Genomic DNA, 17,608 nt, shown 5'->3' on the forward strand with positions numbered 1-17,608 from the left:
TCTCCAGCAGACCTGTCAGTATATCTGCACTGCCCGTACGGGATGTGCAGATATACTTACAGGAAGATTCAATGAACTATCACGGAGCTCCACAGCACTGTGGTAGTTCATTGAGAACTACAAGCCAACAGCTGCTAAGGCTGTCAGGACTTGTAGTTTCTCATTCACAGAGGAGTGATGTGGCTGAGTGGGCAGAGCCTCGCATGGCCACGTTTTTTTTAAATTTGACAGCTGGAGAAGATCCCCCACTAGCTGTCAAAGCAAGGAGTCAGTGGGGAGTGGGGGCCGGTGCTTTCCTAACATGTTACATCCTGAATATGGGTGTAACATGTTATGAAAGGTGAACTTGTCCTTTAAGAAAAATACAAATGTATTATAAAATGCAACTAGTAGAAGTATCTGAAAATTGAGGTATCAGTCTCTCGTCATATCCTACAACAGCAGAGTGGATGTGGGGCAGCACTAGGAGCCAATAAGGTGTAGTGCATGCACATGTGCTAACAGGGAGGAGGGAGCAGGGGGTGAACTGTTCCTGCTCTGTCTCTGTCCATTTGTAGGTTGGGGACAGGGAGGTGACTTAGCTTTGTTTGTTTAAATGGGTTGGAGACTAAGGCCTCCTTCACATGGGCGTACTTAAGCATATTCCCATGAGTGTTGCATGGCCGCGCAATTGTCATTCAAAGTGTGACAGCGCTGAAATCTGAAAATTGGCCTGGACAGGAAGGGGGTAAAGGTGCCCGGACAGGAAGGGAGTAAAAGTGCCCTGACTTGAAGTGATTAAAGACAAAAAGGAGCACAGGGGAAGTACACAACTAGCGCAATAAAAAAAACTTGTATTAAACAAATAATAATTAAACCAAATATCAACTCACATGACCCCGGAGGGAGTGTGTGCCTTTCACAGCCTGTCACAGATGTATGGCTATAATTTTGGCCAGAGACCAAGCCTGGTATACACTAGAATTCTTCCTCTGTACTATTGCCAGCAGGCTTGCAAGACAGAACACTCTGGGTCCTGGCGTCTGCCGAACCCCCCTGGGGCTATGAGGCTATAGCCAGCAGCACTGATTGTTCAGGAAAAACCCAACAGGCTGGTTGCCTGTCCATATATGGATCGAATTTTGGCCGGTCCCTTTCAATCCATGCATGGCTGACTTTAGAAATTCCAGTCCAGATGTCTCAGCAACAGGGTCTTCTATATAGAATAGAAACTATCAGTTAATTATGGATGGACTGTTCTTCTAACCATTGCTATGGACTTGAGTGGATGTTTTGGGATTATTCCACTCCAGAAATGCTGATGTTTTATAAGTTTATGTATTCTTTCCAGACTAAGCAACTTAATAGAAAGGCACTTGCTGGTCATGCTGTGTGGATGTTGTTGTCCTTTTACATAATCTCCTGAAACATTCTAGTTTGTTACTTCCAAACCCTTTGCAATGTTAATTGTTGTTTCTGTAATCCACATGAGTGAAGTAGTGGGGACTGACCTTTACAATGAAAGGACTTATTCACTGCTTCTGGAAATATCATCCTCCTTCTTTTGTGTTTTATCTGCAGTGGGCGTTCGGAATCACAATGTGGGAAATCGCAACCAGAGGCATGACTCCATATCCCGGGGTCCAGAACCATGAAATATATGACTATTTACTCCAGGGCCATAGATTAAAGCAGCCAGCAGACTGTCTGGATGAGCTGTAAGTAATGAATTCTGCAGGATGAAATGGATACAGTTACCGCACACTTTTGTTTCAATGGATATAATGTTCAGTTTGTTTCAGGAAGAAAAGCTTTACTAGTATTAAAAACTGGCTTTTCCACAAAAAAAAACTTCTATCCCTTAAATTTATAACGGCTTTTCTGCCACATCCCTGTACAACGGCACTAACCTGCAGGCAGGAGGAACAATTTCCACACTTTGAAAACAAGCCACTGCAGGGGTCTTTTTATTCCACTTGCTAAATCTCAAGGTTTAAAATCCAAATGGTCATAATGCAGTTCTTATGATGGAACATATTATTATTATTATAATACAGGATTTGTATAGCTCCAAAACTTTGTGCAGTGCTTTACAATATAAAGGGATACAGTATAGTTACAATACAATAAAATACATGAGAGTTAAAGTGGTAGTAAACTCTCATTTCTATTGTTACCTACAGGTAATCTTATAATAAAACTTAAATCTTCTTAATGTGCACCATTTAGAAGATAGTCTACAGGGCAGCAGCTGGTGACATCACCGGCGCATGTGCTCTGAAGGAACGGCATACCCGTGCCGTTCTTTCAGAGCTATGTGCCGTGGCTGAAACTTCAGTGACGTCATCAACACTTCAGCCATTCAAGCAGCTGCAGCCCGGGACCCCCCAAAGAAGAACGGGTGAAGATGGAAGCCCTGTCAGCGGTGACAGTGCGCCGCTGGAGGGCTTCATTTAAGGTAAGTTTCTAATGTGCTAGTGTTAGGGATCCAGGTATGACCAGAAATGTGTGGACTGACACAGGGAAATAGCAGGCTTCAGGAACACAGGCGTAGTCAGGCTGGAGAGGTGTAATGGTCAGGCAGGCCGTAAGGTACTGTCAGGTGCCGCCTGGTGGTGTCTCTAGCAGCCCACAGCATGGATTTCCTCAGGGCGCGGGGTCTAAGTCCCAGCCTGCTATTCACCAGGGCCCCTGATGGTGGGGATGGACTTGGTGCAGACTGGAACCAGGTCGCGACCCCTGAGTGCGTCCGGCTGTGGTAGAGAGTACTGGCAGGGGAGTGCAGGAACGGAGTTTGATGGGAAGAGGCAGGCAGGCTTACTAAAGGTGATCCGTGCGGGATGGATGGATCGTCGGGTGAAGTAAGCATAGTCAGGCAGGCCGGGACAGTATCGTGCAGGCAGCGTGGTACAGGAGGAGCAAGCAGAGAATGGTCGGGGTCACAAGCCAGGGTTCAGTAACTCACGGGCAGCGCGGTACCGAGGATCAGGCAGAAGGATGGTCAGGCAAGCCAGGGGTTCAACAGGAGACGGTCAGCAGAGGTCAGGATCAAAGCAGGGTCAGCAACGAGGCAGGAACACAGGATACCAGGTACAGGGGCTCATGGGAAACATACACCAAGGCCCTAATCACAGGCCTGGTCATTCTTTAAATACACTTCCTGCAATCAGCTTCAGGTGTTGGCTGACTGCAGGAGTGACTTCTGGCTGCTGAGAGCACCCGCTGGTCAGCCCTGGTACTGCAGCCCACACGGCAGGTGAGTCCCACCACCAGTGCTGAGTCCACTCCTGACAGCTAGTATACAGTGCATACTAGCACATTATGATATTACCTTGCAGGGGTAAACTTATTTTTTCAAACAAGTTTACTACCACCCTGCTCATAGGAGTTATAATCTAATAGGGTGGGTCAAGTGGTACAAAAGGTAGTTACTGTGATGGATGAGCTGATGGAAGAATTAAAAGTTCAGTTGTTAGGTGGAGGTGGGATAGGCTTCCCTGAAGAGCATTTTCAAGGATTGCCTAAAGGAAGCCATAGTAGGAGATAGTCGGACAGATTAAGATAGAAAATTCCAGAAGATGGGAGAGTCTCTGGTGAAGTCCTGGAGACAAATATGGGAGAAGGAGACAATAGAGCTACAGAACAGAAGGTCTTGGGAGGAGCAGAGAGGATGGTTTGGGTGATATTTGGAGACAAAATTGGTAAAGTTGCTCAGGGCAAAATTGTGAATGGCTTTGTATGTTAGTATTTTGAATTTAATTCACTTTGCAATCAGAAGCCAGTGGAGGCATTGGCAGAGGAGGGTGGCAGACATTGAGCAGCTGGTAATGTAGATGGACTGTTATGGACAATGCTTTTAGCTTCCCATGATTCTAAACTGTTAGCTTGAATAAGCATCCCATGTAATTCAAATAATCCCTGATATGTTACATCAAAAGTTTACCATGCGGCTCTGCTCCGCGATCCCTCGATCACTTACCTTGTCCTGCGCTCCCGCGATGTCGCTCCTGCAGTGTCCCCGGCAATGTAATCCAGCGGATGCCGGCATCTGTCATCTGGGTTCCATCCCCTGCGAGTGCCGGGACGTACAGGGGATGGAACGGCGGGAAATTTGAAAATGACAAAAAGTGACATTCACTAAAATCACCAAAATCACATAGTAAAACATTACTGTATCAAACCATTTCACATAAATTTTGTCCCTAGTGCTTTGTCCTGTGCCCTGCCTGCATTTATACTGTTCTTTCTGCCTGGAAACTGAGAAATGTCCATGGTGTCCAAAAAGCGTCCCTTTAGGTCAAAAGCGGTTTTAGACCAGCTAGAGAATAGTGATAGTAAATCAGAACCACTTGCAGAATTGAGTGATAATAATTCGTGGGGAAATTCGTCATCAGACACTGAAAACGATTTTGCGACTTTGCTCAGCGATGTGCGAACTTGGCGCTATATTTCAAATTTCAGTGTTTTTGGTTTGATTATATTATTGAATTACATTTATTATTATTATATTATTATTTTTTTATGATTATTTATTAAATTATAATTTATGATTTCGTGTTTCAAGTTTTATCCTACCCGGGATGTTTACTAGACTCTTGTTTGGACAGATTTCAGTGAGTTATTCCTAAAAATTACAGGCCTACAATAAAAAAAATACATATTTCCATGCAAAAAAAATGTACCGCTTTGAGCACAGAAATATGGACATAATCAGACCGCTAGGGAGGTTAATCTCTGGGTCCCTGATGGGACTCGGTGATTGTCGCCAAAGCTGAGAGGGGAGAGATCTGTGTGTAAACAACATCCTGTCTGCATGGATGTCCCCACTTTCTATCTCTCTGCACTGCAGTGAGACAGAAAGCAGCAGGTCTCCCTAGTAAAACAGCACACAGTATTAACAGTAAATCACAAGCAGCACACTGTTAACACTTTGCTATTTAAAAAGCAACAGATGTGGGATATTAACCCCTAATTGGCATTTTAACCTGTGTGTGTCACCTTGTGTGTCTGTACCAAGGCCAAACATTCCAGGGTATGTAAACTTTTGATCATGGCCATTTGGGTGATTTCTGTTATCATTATGATTTAAAAAGGAGCCAAACAACTATTTGATAATAAATTGCTTCATCCGATCATCATCCTTCAATAAAAGAGCATTTTTTGGAACGGTCAGTCATATTTTCAATATCCATGCCAAAATTTCACAATTTCTGCCAGGGTATGTAAACTTTTGAGCACAACTGTATATATTTTATATATATATAACACCATTTGTAGATGCTAGAGCTTTCACGTAAACCAATTAATATACACTTATTGGGATTTTTTTTTTTTTGCAAAGACGTAGCAGAATACATTTTGGTCTAAATGTATGAAGAAATTTTATTTTTTTTATTTCTGTATTGGATATGTTTTATAGCAAAAAGTCAACAATATTGTTTTTTTCTCAAAATTGTCAGTCTTTTTTGGGTTATAGCGCAAAAAAATGAAAAACACACAGATGATCAAATACCGCCAAAAGAAAGCTCTATCTGTGGATAAAAAAATTACATAAATTTTATTTATGTACAGCATTGCATGAACGCGCAATTGTCAGTTAAAATAACGCAGAGCCGTATCGCAAAAAAATGGCCTGATCATGAAGGGGGGTAAATCTTCCAGAGCTGAAGTGGTTATAATCATTTAAGACTTTTTTTTCTTAAGAAAGAAGTCTGAGTGTGAATAATGGGTCCAAATAAGCAAAGTATCAGATTCTGATAGAAACAGTTATCAGATACGTATTGGTACTGATACCCATGTTGCCATAAGTCATACAACCCAACATTGGTCAGGTGTCTCAGATACTTTACTATACATACTTAGTATACTTGGTATTACCTAATTTTTAAGATCTAACTAATCCAAAAGCAGGCCAGATTTACTGGATAATGTGACAATTGTGGTATGAGTAGATTTGTAATCTGTCTATACTGTCTGATGCAGGGGCGGACTGACAACTCATGGGGCCCCTGTGTCCTTGCCCAAACTCAAAAAAGCCTATGAAAAAGGTACTAGGGGCATCTCATGGGGCCCCCTACTGACCCCGGGCCCTCAGGCAGTACCCGAGTTTCCAAATGATCAGTCCGCCCCTGGTCTGATGTCTATACTTTGATTCCTCTGTGATAAGCTGATGGTGATACTGTTTGAAACTTGTATGCCTTCCCCTTTCCAAACAAAACACAAAACAGGAATGTTAGTGAGATCTGGGCATTCATGTTTATGGTGCTTTTATGACTGACAATTCAATCAGAACTAGATAATTTGCTAGGTATGTACAAATAGATATTCCTTTACGTCTCACAGACAGTGGATATAAAGGGTTTTCTGACAAGATGAACAATTCAATGAAAGGTAACTCTGATGACACTGTTCTATATTCTTAACCAGGTATGAACTGATGTACATTTGCTGGAGACCGGACCCAGCAAACAGACCTACATTCACAGAATTAAAGCATTATTTACAGAAATTTCTTCAGGAATTGCCCCCTGCAGCGGACAAAGAAGATGTAATTTATATCAATACCAGCTTACCTGAAGACAGCGAACTCCTAACCCAAGACCCAGAGGTCAGCGATATGCCAATCGATGTGGATTCCCAGTATGTACATATTACTCCTGGATCTGACTCCAACATTGTGATTGTGCAGGTCCATGGAAGTCATATGGATGAACAGCGATATATTTTGGAAGGAGTGTCTGGTGAGCATGGTGGGGAGCCAGAACAAGCCAGAGCTCCACTATTACATGACAGTTTGTCACGTAGCAGAGCTCCATGGTGTGAGAGCGATACCCTTCTGGATGGTAACTCATTGACTGAGGAACTTCTCTATGCAGATGATTCTGCAGAAGACTCTGAAATTCCAGTATAGTACAATAATCGAATACTGAACATTTGGACCTCCCTTAAGAAAGACTTAATCACAGCTGCTTTTAAGGATATTTAATTCCTAGTTTCCACTATTTACCTGTGGAGAAATGTTCTGGCATTGAACCAATGCAAATACCACTCATTGTTCTGTACAGCGACAAATATGTGACTTTTGTGTGTGTGTGTGTGTGTGTATGTATATATATATTTAGAGGAAAACTTGTTCTTACTAATGCAACAGAAAAAATTATGTAAATACTCATTGTGTATATATGATTATAAGGGCTACAGGGAGTATTTGCAATGAATTAGGTTTGTGTTTTTTAAAAACCTGAACATTATAACGCTCTGTAAAAAAGTGCAGGTAATGTGAAATAGGTTGGGGCTAAGACCATGTATGATAGTTGCCGTGTATTAGCCATCCATCACAAAGGATTGTTATGAACTCAGTCTTGGTTTTATTGGATGAATATATGTGCAGATGAATTGTTATCATTAAAAGCGCAATTAACTTTATGGCATTAAATGCAGATCATATGCACATTCAGGAACACAGACATTTGTAAAAAACTCGATATAGTAACACAGAAACCCTGCTGCAGCCCCTAGGTTTTCTTAGACCACAGAGCTTAAAGTGGAACTAAACCCATCAATGTAACTGTTTCCCAAAACTGTTATGTTCAAGGCATGCTATGAATGATAACTGTCACAGTTGCTTGTACTCTCAGCCAAAATGTTAAGCCATCAAAAGGCTGGCGTCATAACTGTTCACATGTGGAGCGCTATGGCAGTTGCAGATCAAACAAAGATTAAGATGGCAGCTTAGCTGTAAAGGATAGGGGGATTTAGTTCTACTTTAAGTGACAGCTTTTATTTATGGTATTGCAGAAGGACTTTAAAGCCAAACTACAAATATATATATATATTTTTTTTTTCTCAAAGAATAGGTGCAGGAACTCTCCCTTTCTGAATCACCCCTTGTCTCTGCCTCTTCCCACCTCTGACTGTCCCTTGGTTCCACCCCCTACCCACCTTCCAGTACCACCCATTTTAGAGAACCAAGTATAATTTTGGGATGCTAATTAATTTGTTATGATCACAAGAAAGGCAGTAAACTGGATCCTCTGCAGCCAGCAGCAATAGATCCCCCACAAGAATCAACCCCACCAAGCAAGAAATAGATCCCCCCACAACAATAGACCCCTACAGCAACAATTATACCCCTTGCAACAAAATACCAGCTCAGCAATAATAAACTCCTAGCAGCAACAACAGATCTCCCAGCATGCATAGACCTCTCTCTCAACATTAGATCCCTCCCAGCAACAATTGACCTCCCCAGCAACAATAGATTTACCACCAGCAACAATAGACCTCCTAGCAGCAAGCAGCAATAGACCCTCCAGCACACCCCAGCACTCCTTGCTATTACATGCATTCAGTGCTGGAGGTGCTGGAACTGGGTTCCTCCACATTCCCGCTGAAAAAAAGCCCTAAATATATATACATTGCTCAAAAAAATGAAAGGAACACTTTTTAATCAGAGTATAGCATCGAGTCAGTTAAACTCCTGGGATATTGATCTGGTCAGTTAAGTAGCAGAGGGGGTTGTTATTCAGTTTCAGCTGCTTTGGTGTTAATGAAATTAACAACAGGTGCACTAGATGGGCAACAATGAGAAGACCCCCAAAAGAGGAATGATTTTACAGGTGGAGACCACTGACATTTTTTTCCTCGCTCATCTTTTCTGACTGTTTTTCACTAGTTTTGCATGTGGCTAAGGTCAGTGTCACTAATGGTAGCATGAGGCAATACCTGGACCCTACAGAGGTTGCACAGGCAGTCCAACTCCTCCAGGATGGCACATCAATACGTGCCATTGCAAGAAGGTTTGCTGTGTCTCCGAGCACAGTCTCAAGAGCATCGAGGAGATACCAGGAGACAGGCAGTTACTCTAGGAGAGCTGGACAGGGCTGTAGAAGGGCCTTAACCCATCAGCAAAACCGGTATCTGCTCCTTCGTGCAAGGAGGAACAGGATGAGCACTGCCAGAGCCCTACAAAATGACCTCCAGCAGACCACTGGTGTGACTGTCTATGACCAAACAATCATAAACAGACTTCAGGAGGGTGGCCTAAGGGCCTGACATCCTTTAGTGGGCCCTGTGTTCACTGCCCGGCACCATAGAGCTCAATTTTCATTTGTCATTGAACACCACAATTGGCAGGTCCGCCACTGGCACCCTGTGCTTTTCACAGATGAGAGCAGGATCACCCTGAGCACATGACAGACGTGAAAGGGTCTGGAGAAGCCATGGAGAACGTTATGCTGCCTTTAACATCATTCAGCATGACCGTTTTGGTGGTGGGTCAGTGATGGTCTGGGGAGGCATATCCATGGAGGGATGCACAGACCTTTACAGGCTAGACAATGGCACCCTGACTGCCATTAGATATCAGGATGAAATCCTTGGATCCATTGTCAGACCCTACACTGGTGCAGGGGGTCCTGGGTTCCTCCTGGTGCACGACAATGCCCAGCCCCATGTGGCAAGAGTATGCAGGCAGTTCCTGGAGGATGAAGGAATTGATACCATTAAATGGCCCCCACATTCGCCTGACTTAAATCCAATAGAACATCTCTGGGATGTCGCGTTTTGGTCCATCAGATGCCGCCAGGTTGCACCTCAGACTGTCCAGGAGCTCAGTGATGCCCTGGTCCAGATCTGGGAGGAAATACCCCAGGACACCATCCGTCGTCTCATTAGGAGCATTCCCCGACATTGTCAGGCATGCATACGAACACGTGGGGGCCATACAAACTACTGAGTACCATTTTTTTGAGTTGCTGCAATGACATTTCAGCAAAATGGACTAGCCTGCTGCATAATTTTTTCACTTTGATTTTTGGGGTATCTTTGAATTCTGTACTCTGTACATTGATAATTTTCATTTCCATCAAACAATGGGACATCCTTACGTTCCGAACACATTACCCAATCCATATCACTATAGATATCCAGCATGATATTCTTCCCCATTGAGATCTGATGTGTTTTCAAAGTGTTCCTTTATTTTTTTTGAGCAGTGTGTCTTTGTGTATAGGCTAGGCTTTCCATGTATATATATTTTAGCAGATTTACTTGCCAGAGAATTTGTCCTCTAGTCCTGATATATACACAGCCCTGCCAAACAAAATAATCAGAGCGATAACACCAATGTTTCTGTTATATTTCTAGAATACATTGATGTCATATCCACACCCCCCCAACTATGGGATGGTAAAAAGAGCAGCAGAAGAAAGATAAACTCGACCCTCTGCTCACTGTACTCATTTCTTGCAGTGGCATTTTATTTGTTATAATTGGCTCACAGTGCTGCTTCTTTCTCTCTTTCACAGGCTGCTGTATATGACATGACTGTTAAATATCTGCCTGGAGTTCAGCTTTAAGCTAAAATGGTTTTCTATGAGAATATTTGTATTTCAATGGCTAGGTTTGAGTTTGATAGTAGGAGTTCTGCTGTTGTTTACAAAGCAAGAGACCCCCTATGATACTGCAAGCAGAGGACGTGAACAAAGCGGAGAAAACAATAAAGGATAAGTGCACTTCTAAATAGAACATTTTTTGATAACTATCTGTACAACCCCCCACAAGTCCCTGAAGACCAAAGAAAGCTTACCACTGGCTTACTGATGTTTTATTTGCCTAGGGCTAATGTGCGGCACTTATTAGGTATGACACCTTCTGGTGTTTCATTATTATTGTGTTTTTTTGGTTTTTTTTTTAATTTAACGTGTACTCATCCATTAAGATTAAAGCTGGCCATGCATGTTGATATTCCTCTCATTGAGCCCACGGGCTGAATAAGAGAAATCATTGATTTCCTCATCTACAATTAACAATGAGGATAACCAAAACTACAGTACTTGCTGTTTGCATTTTGACAGCCGATACCTGCGGTGGTCAGAATGTTCGAACAGTGCCTGCATTTGGATGCAGACACTATTCAACTGAGAATTTGCTTTCCGAGTGGCGCTGACAGGACCAACCACAGAACGAATATTCAGCACAAATCAGCCAAAATTTGATCCATGTATTGCCAGCTATAGTCCCCTACAGTTGATCTCTCAGGCATGGATGAAATGTAACAAATTAACCCCTTGACGCCGACGTCACACAAATATGGGGCCTCAAGGAACTGGGCTTTTTTCCATGGGGCCGCATTTTTGCGTACCTGTCTTTATACTGGGAGCATGCCACACTGCGCGATCCCAGCACAAAGACCGCGGTGTCACTGAGAGCCCCAGGTCCCTTTCTCACAATTCCGGGTCACATGATTGCTGTGATAGCCTCTGATTGGCAGCCCGGCCCCCTTGTTTTTTCTGTCTCTATGAATAAAGAAAAGAGATACATTGTATCTCTCTAACTCCTGGTAAAAGAAAGAAAAAAAAGATAAATATTAAAAAATAAAGAAAAAATACCTAGATCAATGTTTGATCTAGTTCAGTGCCAGGGTTAGTGTTTGGGTCAAAGGTCAAGTTCAAAAGGTCAGGGTCAAAGGTCAGGATTTAAAATAATTGGTGTCAGTTAGTGTCAGTGTCAATGTGTTTTAGATAAAAAAAAAAACAAAAGAAAAACAAAATGTGCACTATTGTTTCTGGGCTGTACTACAGGTAAAAACAACTAATAACATACACATATATGGTATCGCTGTGATTGTCAAGAGCTGGAGAATTTATTTTGGGTTGTTCTTTGGTGGTAGGTTATGGTAGTAACAAGAAACACACAACTAAATAAAAAATTATTTTATTTTTATTTTATTTTTTACTATTTTGGACCAGTTTTCCTTTGATAATAAAAAAAAAATCAGGAGATATCCATTACCATTTGCCACCAAATAAAAGCCCAATTTGTCCTGAAAAGAATGCGGTATAATTCCCCTGGATGTACAAAGTAGTTGTGATGATATGTACGGTTTCACTAACACATGTCAACGTTGCAAAATTGTGAACAATACAGTTCAATACAAGAGGGATAGGAAGGCCCTGCTCCTTGGAGCTTACAATCTAGGAGGGATAGATTTGTTTTACCCTTAGACGTGAAGGGGTTAAAGTACCTGAACCATACGTTTGTATGCTTTTGTTGAAGACCATCAGGGAAGTTAACAGACAATCTACAGTATATGGGATAACATTCTTAACAGACCAACACCTTGAGCTGATGACCTAACTAAGAAGTGCTAGACTTGCCATGTCATTTTTACTTCCCAGAAACCTCTTTTTCCCAAAGAAAGTGGTGTGTTTTAGGGTCCATGCACACTAGGGGCAGAGAAAATGTCTTGCCAGAACCTCTTGCAGAAAAAAATGATCAAATTGGTTTCTATTGCCCAAGAGTTTGAGAGTTTATGGGCATTTGCTTTAATTTTTTTTCTAAAACAATCCCCTCTGCTCGTTTTTCAACGTACACTTGAAAATGCCAAATGCTCCTAAATGCCACATTTATACACGTTTATTAGCGTTAAGCATTTTTCTCTGTCCAAAAGCTCCCCTCAAAAAACGGGATTCTGAGGCTCCATGCACACTAGCTTATTTTTGAGTTCCTAGGAGCTAGTTATGAGCGTTTTTTTCTGTCCCTAGAAGCAAATACTGTTATCCTATATGTTCATGTGCACTATTGTAGGCTGGAAGCGTTTTTCAAGCTTCAGCTTCTAGGAGCAGAAAAAAATGCTTTTTTCTTGCATTTTTGGGAGCGATTTGTCAGCAGAAAAAAACATTGAATGCTCCTAAGTGCTCTGCTACTAAAACACTTCTAAAAAAAATGCTATGACCAGCGTTTTTTATCCAACATTTTCTGAGCTTAAAAAAAAAAAAAATACTAGTGTGCATGTGGCCTGAAGGTTTTTTTTTCTGCCTCTAAACGCTTCTCTGAAAAATGCCTGTGAATTCCCTAATGTGCATGGACACATAGGGGTTGATTTACTAAAATTGAAGAGTGCATAATCTGGTGCAGCTGTGCATGTTAGCCAATCAGCTTCTAATTTCAGCTTGTTCAATTAAGCTTTGACAATAAAACATGGAAGCTGATTGGTTTCTGTGCAGAGTTGCACCAGATTCTGCACTCCCCAGTTTTAGTAAATCTTCCCCATAGTCTAACATACTACAGGCTGAAGAAAAAAATGCAAAATGCCTGTATGAACAGCATTTTTATGCTCAGTGTGCATGGACACATAAGCTCCATGCACACTAGCGTTTAAGCTCCTAGAAGCTGTTAGCATTATTTTCTGCTCCTGGAAGCTAAATAGTGTTATCCTATGTGTTATCCTATGTGTACTTTAGGCAGTTAGCATGTTTTGAGATTCAGCGTCTAGGAGCAGAAATAAAAATAGTTTTTGGAGCATTTTTCCAGCAGAAAAAAAATTAAACACTCCTAAACGCTACTAAAATGCTCCAAACAGCTTTTTTCTAGCTTTTTTTGTCCTCTACATGTACTGTAAAAACGCTAATAGAATGCTAAGGCTCCTAAACACTTCTGAATGCAACTAAAATGCTTCTAAAATGCATTTTCTATCCAGCATTTTTTAAGCTTAAGAAAAAAAAACGCTAATGTTCTTGGAGCCTTATAGTGTTTTATAAAGTAGTTTAGAAATATTGAACCTAACAGCATCAATCTAAATTGGTGTCCTTGTATTATTTTTTTTTAAGATAGACCAAAACAATTATAACGCATAAGTGCTGTATTTCCCATAGAAGTGTTTACTGTAACAAGTGACTTTTCCATAAATAGCTACAAATGCGAATCAGCAGACAGTCTGTCGGGGTTGTTTTATAAGGCAGGACAATTAGCCAAGATGTGCAGTAGCCTATACAGAACTACAATTAGATAGAGCCCTCTGAACAATGAAAGGTCACTGATTGGCTGTTATGGATTACTTAGACATGTTGTTTGTGTGACAATTCTCCTGAATTCAAATTTTCATCCTGAACCAAAAAATGCTTTTGTGTATTCATGGATAGAACATGCTGCATTTTGCACTGACAGTTCTCTGCACTGCATTGAATTATTGAATTATTTCTTTATTGAAAGCGTTCATACTTATATAATTACTTGTATCCTGAATATTAGTTTTCTTTTTCTCACCTAATGGTGTAAAAGGTATGAAATATAAACAACACGGTCATAAAAAAAAGTTGAAAATGTGATGACAAATGTATACTTTATTTCCATAAGGTGGCAGCAGAGAAATAGAAACGGCAACAAAGAGGTAAGTAATTGGACCAAAGTGTGGAGTTGGTTTCAAATGTAAACAAAGAGAATTAAATGACTGTTATAGTATTTCTAGATTTGTGCATCATATTCTAGATATTACAACATAAAGCCTTTTAGGAGGATAAAAGACAATAAGAAAATGTTTTCATTCCTTTAAAACTCCTTCCTCTATGAACACACTGAAAATGTAAGAATATCAACAATAACCCTACAAGTGTAAATTAATGAAATTTCTTTAAAATGGTTACACAGTCTTCAAAATTATAGCTGTCCAAAAATATGTTCACCATGAGCCAGTAATTAAGATGTATATTTTTATAATGATTACTTAATAAATTGATATGTAGCAGGAATGTACACTGTATTTCCTTCAGAACTTTGGTTTAAATAAATAAACTATTTGATAACTCTATTTGTATTTTTATTAATAGCTAAAAATGTCAATTGTCTAACAGAGGAAATAACTTGATAGTATTCTGTTTACCAATGGGGGTTTTCCAATTGTGATTGAGGATCACTGATTTTTTTGGACATTTTGATTGAAGTGGATGGTCTTACCCACATGGAAGAAAAATGTATTTGAAATACGGTATATTTTAAAAATTTTCTTCTGAAATACATTGACATATATTTGAAATGCTACAATTTTGGCCACATTCAACATACTTCAATATATATATATATATATATATATATATATATATATATATATGTGTGTGTATATATATATATATATATATATATATATATACTACATGTTGAAATGTTTTTATTACACATTATATGAAAAATATTTTTAAAAATACATTTCAAATATACTGTATGTCTTTAAATTACAAATCTACATTTTTGGAATGCATTTACAAATATATGTAAAAATATATATGTTAAAATGACTTTTTTACTGTTAAATGCCAGTGTTGCAGGTCCTAGGTTATATCATCCCAAAATGGTCAATGCTCACTAAAACCTCATAGTAAAAGGAACTTTCAAAGGTAGCTCCCAGTATATAGTACGTGTCAGAAACAGAGAATACACTTAGCTTAGGTAATGGGGTGAAGCTGTACTGACTACAATTGTTTAAGTACAAAACGTTTGGGTTACACTGCTGCCTACAGGAGCATTGGAGGCTGGCAATCAAAAAAAAAACTTTAGGCTAGCTCAGGACAACCCCTTCTACCACTTGCATGCCTCTTGTTTGTAGAAAAGTAGTACCAAAAGCATGACCATAAACACAGAGTGGTGTACTTGTGTCCCTCAGTGGACTCCAGAGAAAAAAGATTTTGCAATGAGTTGCTTGTCCATTGAGGAACACAGGAAGTCTTATACCTTTTTGATGTCCAAAAACAGTTCAACTGAGGGGTGACCAACACAACAATTACTAACCGGTCCATGAAACAACAGAAATTTGAAGTCTGCTGTAGCTCAAACAGGCACCTGAAGGATCTTATGCTCAAAGCTGTCATGAGTTGAGACAGAAAAGTCCACCTGGTAGAAGGTAGAGAACGTGTGAACAAAAAGCCAGAAGGGCCAGGAAAAAGAGAATTTGTCCCATGCAGATATTCCTTGGGTGGAAGATCATAGACTCACACAAAGTAAAGTAGGCCTGCTACGTACAGTGATAGGCCTTGTGGGAAGTAGCTGTGAGCATTGTAGGAATCAAAGACTCCTCTTGTCCCCTAGAATCTGGACTTTAACAACCATGCCATTAAGGTGATACTAAAGTCTTTTGTTTTTTTTTTCTTAAAAATAACAAGCATGATGGGGCACTATTCATCACGTTGATACTAACGATGGGGCACTATTTCTCACATTGATACCAATGAGGGGGCACTATTTCTCTCATTGATACCAAGGAGGGGCATTTTTCCTCCCATTGATACTAACGATGGGGCACTATTTCTCCCATTGATACCAATGATGGGGCACTATTCCGTCCATTGATACTAATGATGGGACACTATTCCTTGCATTGATACTAACGATGGGGCACCATTTCTTCCGTTGATACCAATGATGGGGATTTATTTCTCCCATTGATACTAACAATGGGGCACTATTTCTCCTACTGATAACAATGATGGGGCACTATGCAACCCATTGATACTAACGATGGGGCACTATTTCTCCTACTGATAACAATGATGGGGCACTATGCAACCCATTGATACTAACGATGGGGCACTATTTCTCCCATTGATACTAACGATGGGGCACTATTTCTCCCACTGATTCCAATGATGGAGCACTATTCCTCCCATTGTCACCAGTGATGGGGGCACTATTTCTCCTATTGAAACCAGTGATGGGACACTATTCCCCCATTAATACCAATGATGGGGCACTATTCCTTGCATTGATACTAATGATGGGACACTATTCCTTGCATTGATACTAACCATGGGGCACCATTTCTTCCGTTGATACCAATGATGGGGATTTATTTCTCCCATTGATACTAACAATGGGGCACTATTTCTCCTATTGATAACAATGATGGGGCACTATTCCTCCTGTTGATACTAATGATGGGGCACTAGTCCTCCCATTGATACTAACGATGGGGCACTATTTCTCCCACTGATACCAATGATGGAGCACTATTCCTCTCATTGTCACCAGTGATGGGGGCACTATTTCTCCTATTTAAACCAGTGATGGGGCACTATTCCCCCATTGATACCAATGATGGGACACTATTCCCCCATTGATACGAATGATGGAGCACTATTCCTTGCATTGATACCAATGATGGGGCACTATTGCTCCCAATGATACTAACGATGGGGCACTATTTTTCCCGTTGATACCAATGATGGGGATTTATTTCTCCCATTGATACTAACAATGGGGCACTATTTCTCCCATTGATACGAACAATTGGGCACTATTCAACCCATTGATACTAACGATGGGGCACTATTCAACCCATTGATACTAACTAGAGATGAGCGAATTATTCGGCGAAAAATTCGGTTCGGCTGATTCGCCGAATTCGCCGAATAAATTTGCTTCGAGCCGAATATATTCGCTGCGAATTTAACTTATAAAAAGGGTGTTTCTAGGCTTCAGAGAGCCTTTATATTAGTGCAGAACACTGTACCTTTAATTTAAATGCCCTTGGAGTCTGCTGGGGAAGAGAAATAATACTGACAGTCAGTATGACATGCAGATGAGTGCCGTCGATCTTAGAATCACCGCACACTTCACTCATTTGGGCAGTCACGGGGCCAAAACCAGAGTGTGGAGCCACAGTGTGGCGGTGGAGGCAGCAGCAATGGGAGGCCATACAGCACCCTATGACAAAATGGAACCCACCAGCAGTGTGAGGAGACCTGAAAGTGGCACATGGCAGAGTGTGGCGATGGAGACAGCAGCAATGGGAGGCCGTACAGGGACCCATGACACACTCTGGACCTGGAAGCAGCATGAGGAGGCGGTACAGGGGCCCATG

At 40.9% G+C, this 17,608-nt stretch overlaps 1 protein-coding gene across 3 annotated transcripts in view; it reads left to right on the forward strand.

Moving 5' to 3' along the window:
* The window catches only part of MERTK (MER proto-oncogene, tyrosine kinase), a 149,951-nt gene extending 135,385 nt beyond the window's left edge, over positions 1-14,566 (forward strand). For all 3 annotated transcript variants that reach the window (XM_089693262.1, XM_089693260.1, XM_089693261.1), the window contains exons 18-19: positions 1,561-1,697; positions 6,406-14,566. In XM_089693262.1, the coding sequence (XP_089549388.1) occupies positions 1,561-1,697; positions 6,406-6,889 (621 nt within the window). In that variant the 3' untranslated portion in view covers positions 6,890-14,566. The remainder of the gene's footprint in view (positions 1-1,560; positions 1,698-6,405) is intronic.
* The last annotated feature ends 3,042 nt before the right edge of the window (positions 14,567-17,608 follow it).

This window comes from Staurois parvus, unplaced genomic scaffold (assembly GCF_062004578.1).
Source record: "Staurois parvus isolate SC_StPar_1 unplaced genomic scaffold, SC_StPar_1.0 ptg000619l, whole genome shotgun sequence".
In the NCBI taxonomy this organism is placed as follows: Eukaryota; Metazoa; Chordata; class Amphibia; order Anura; family Ranidae; genus Staurois; species Staurois parvus.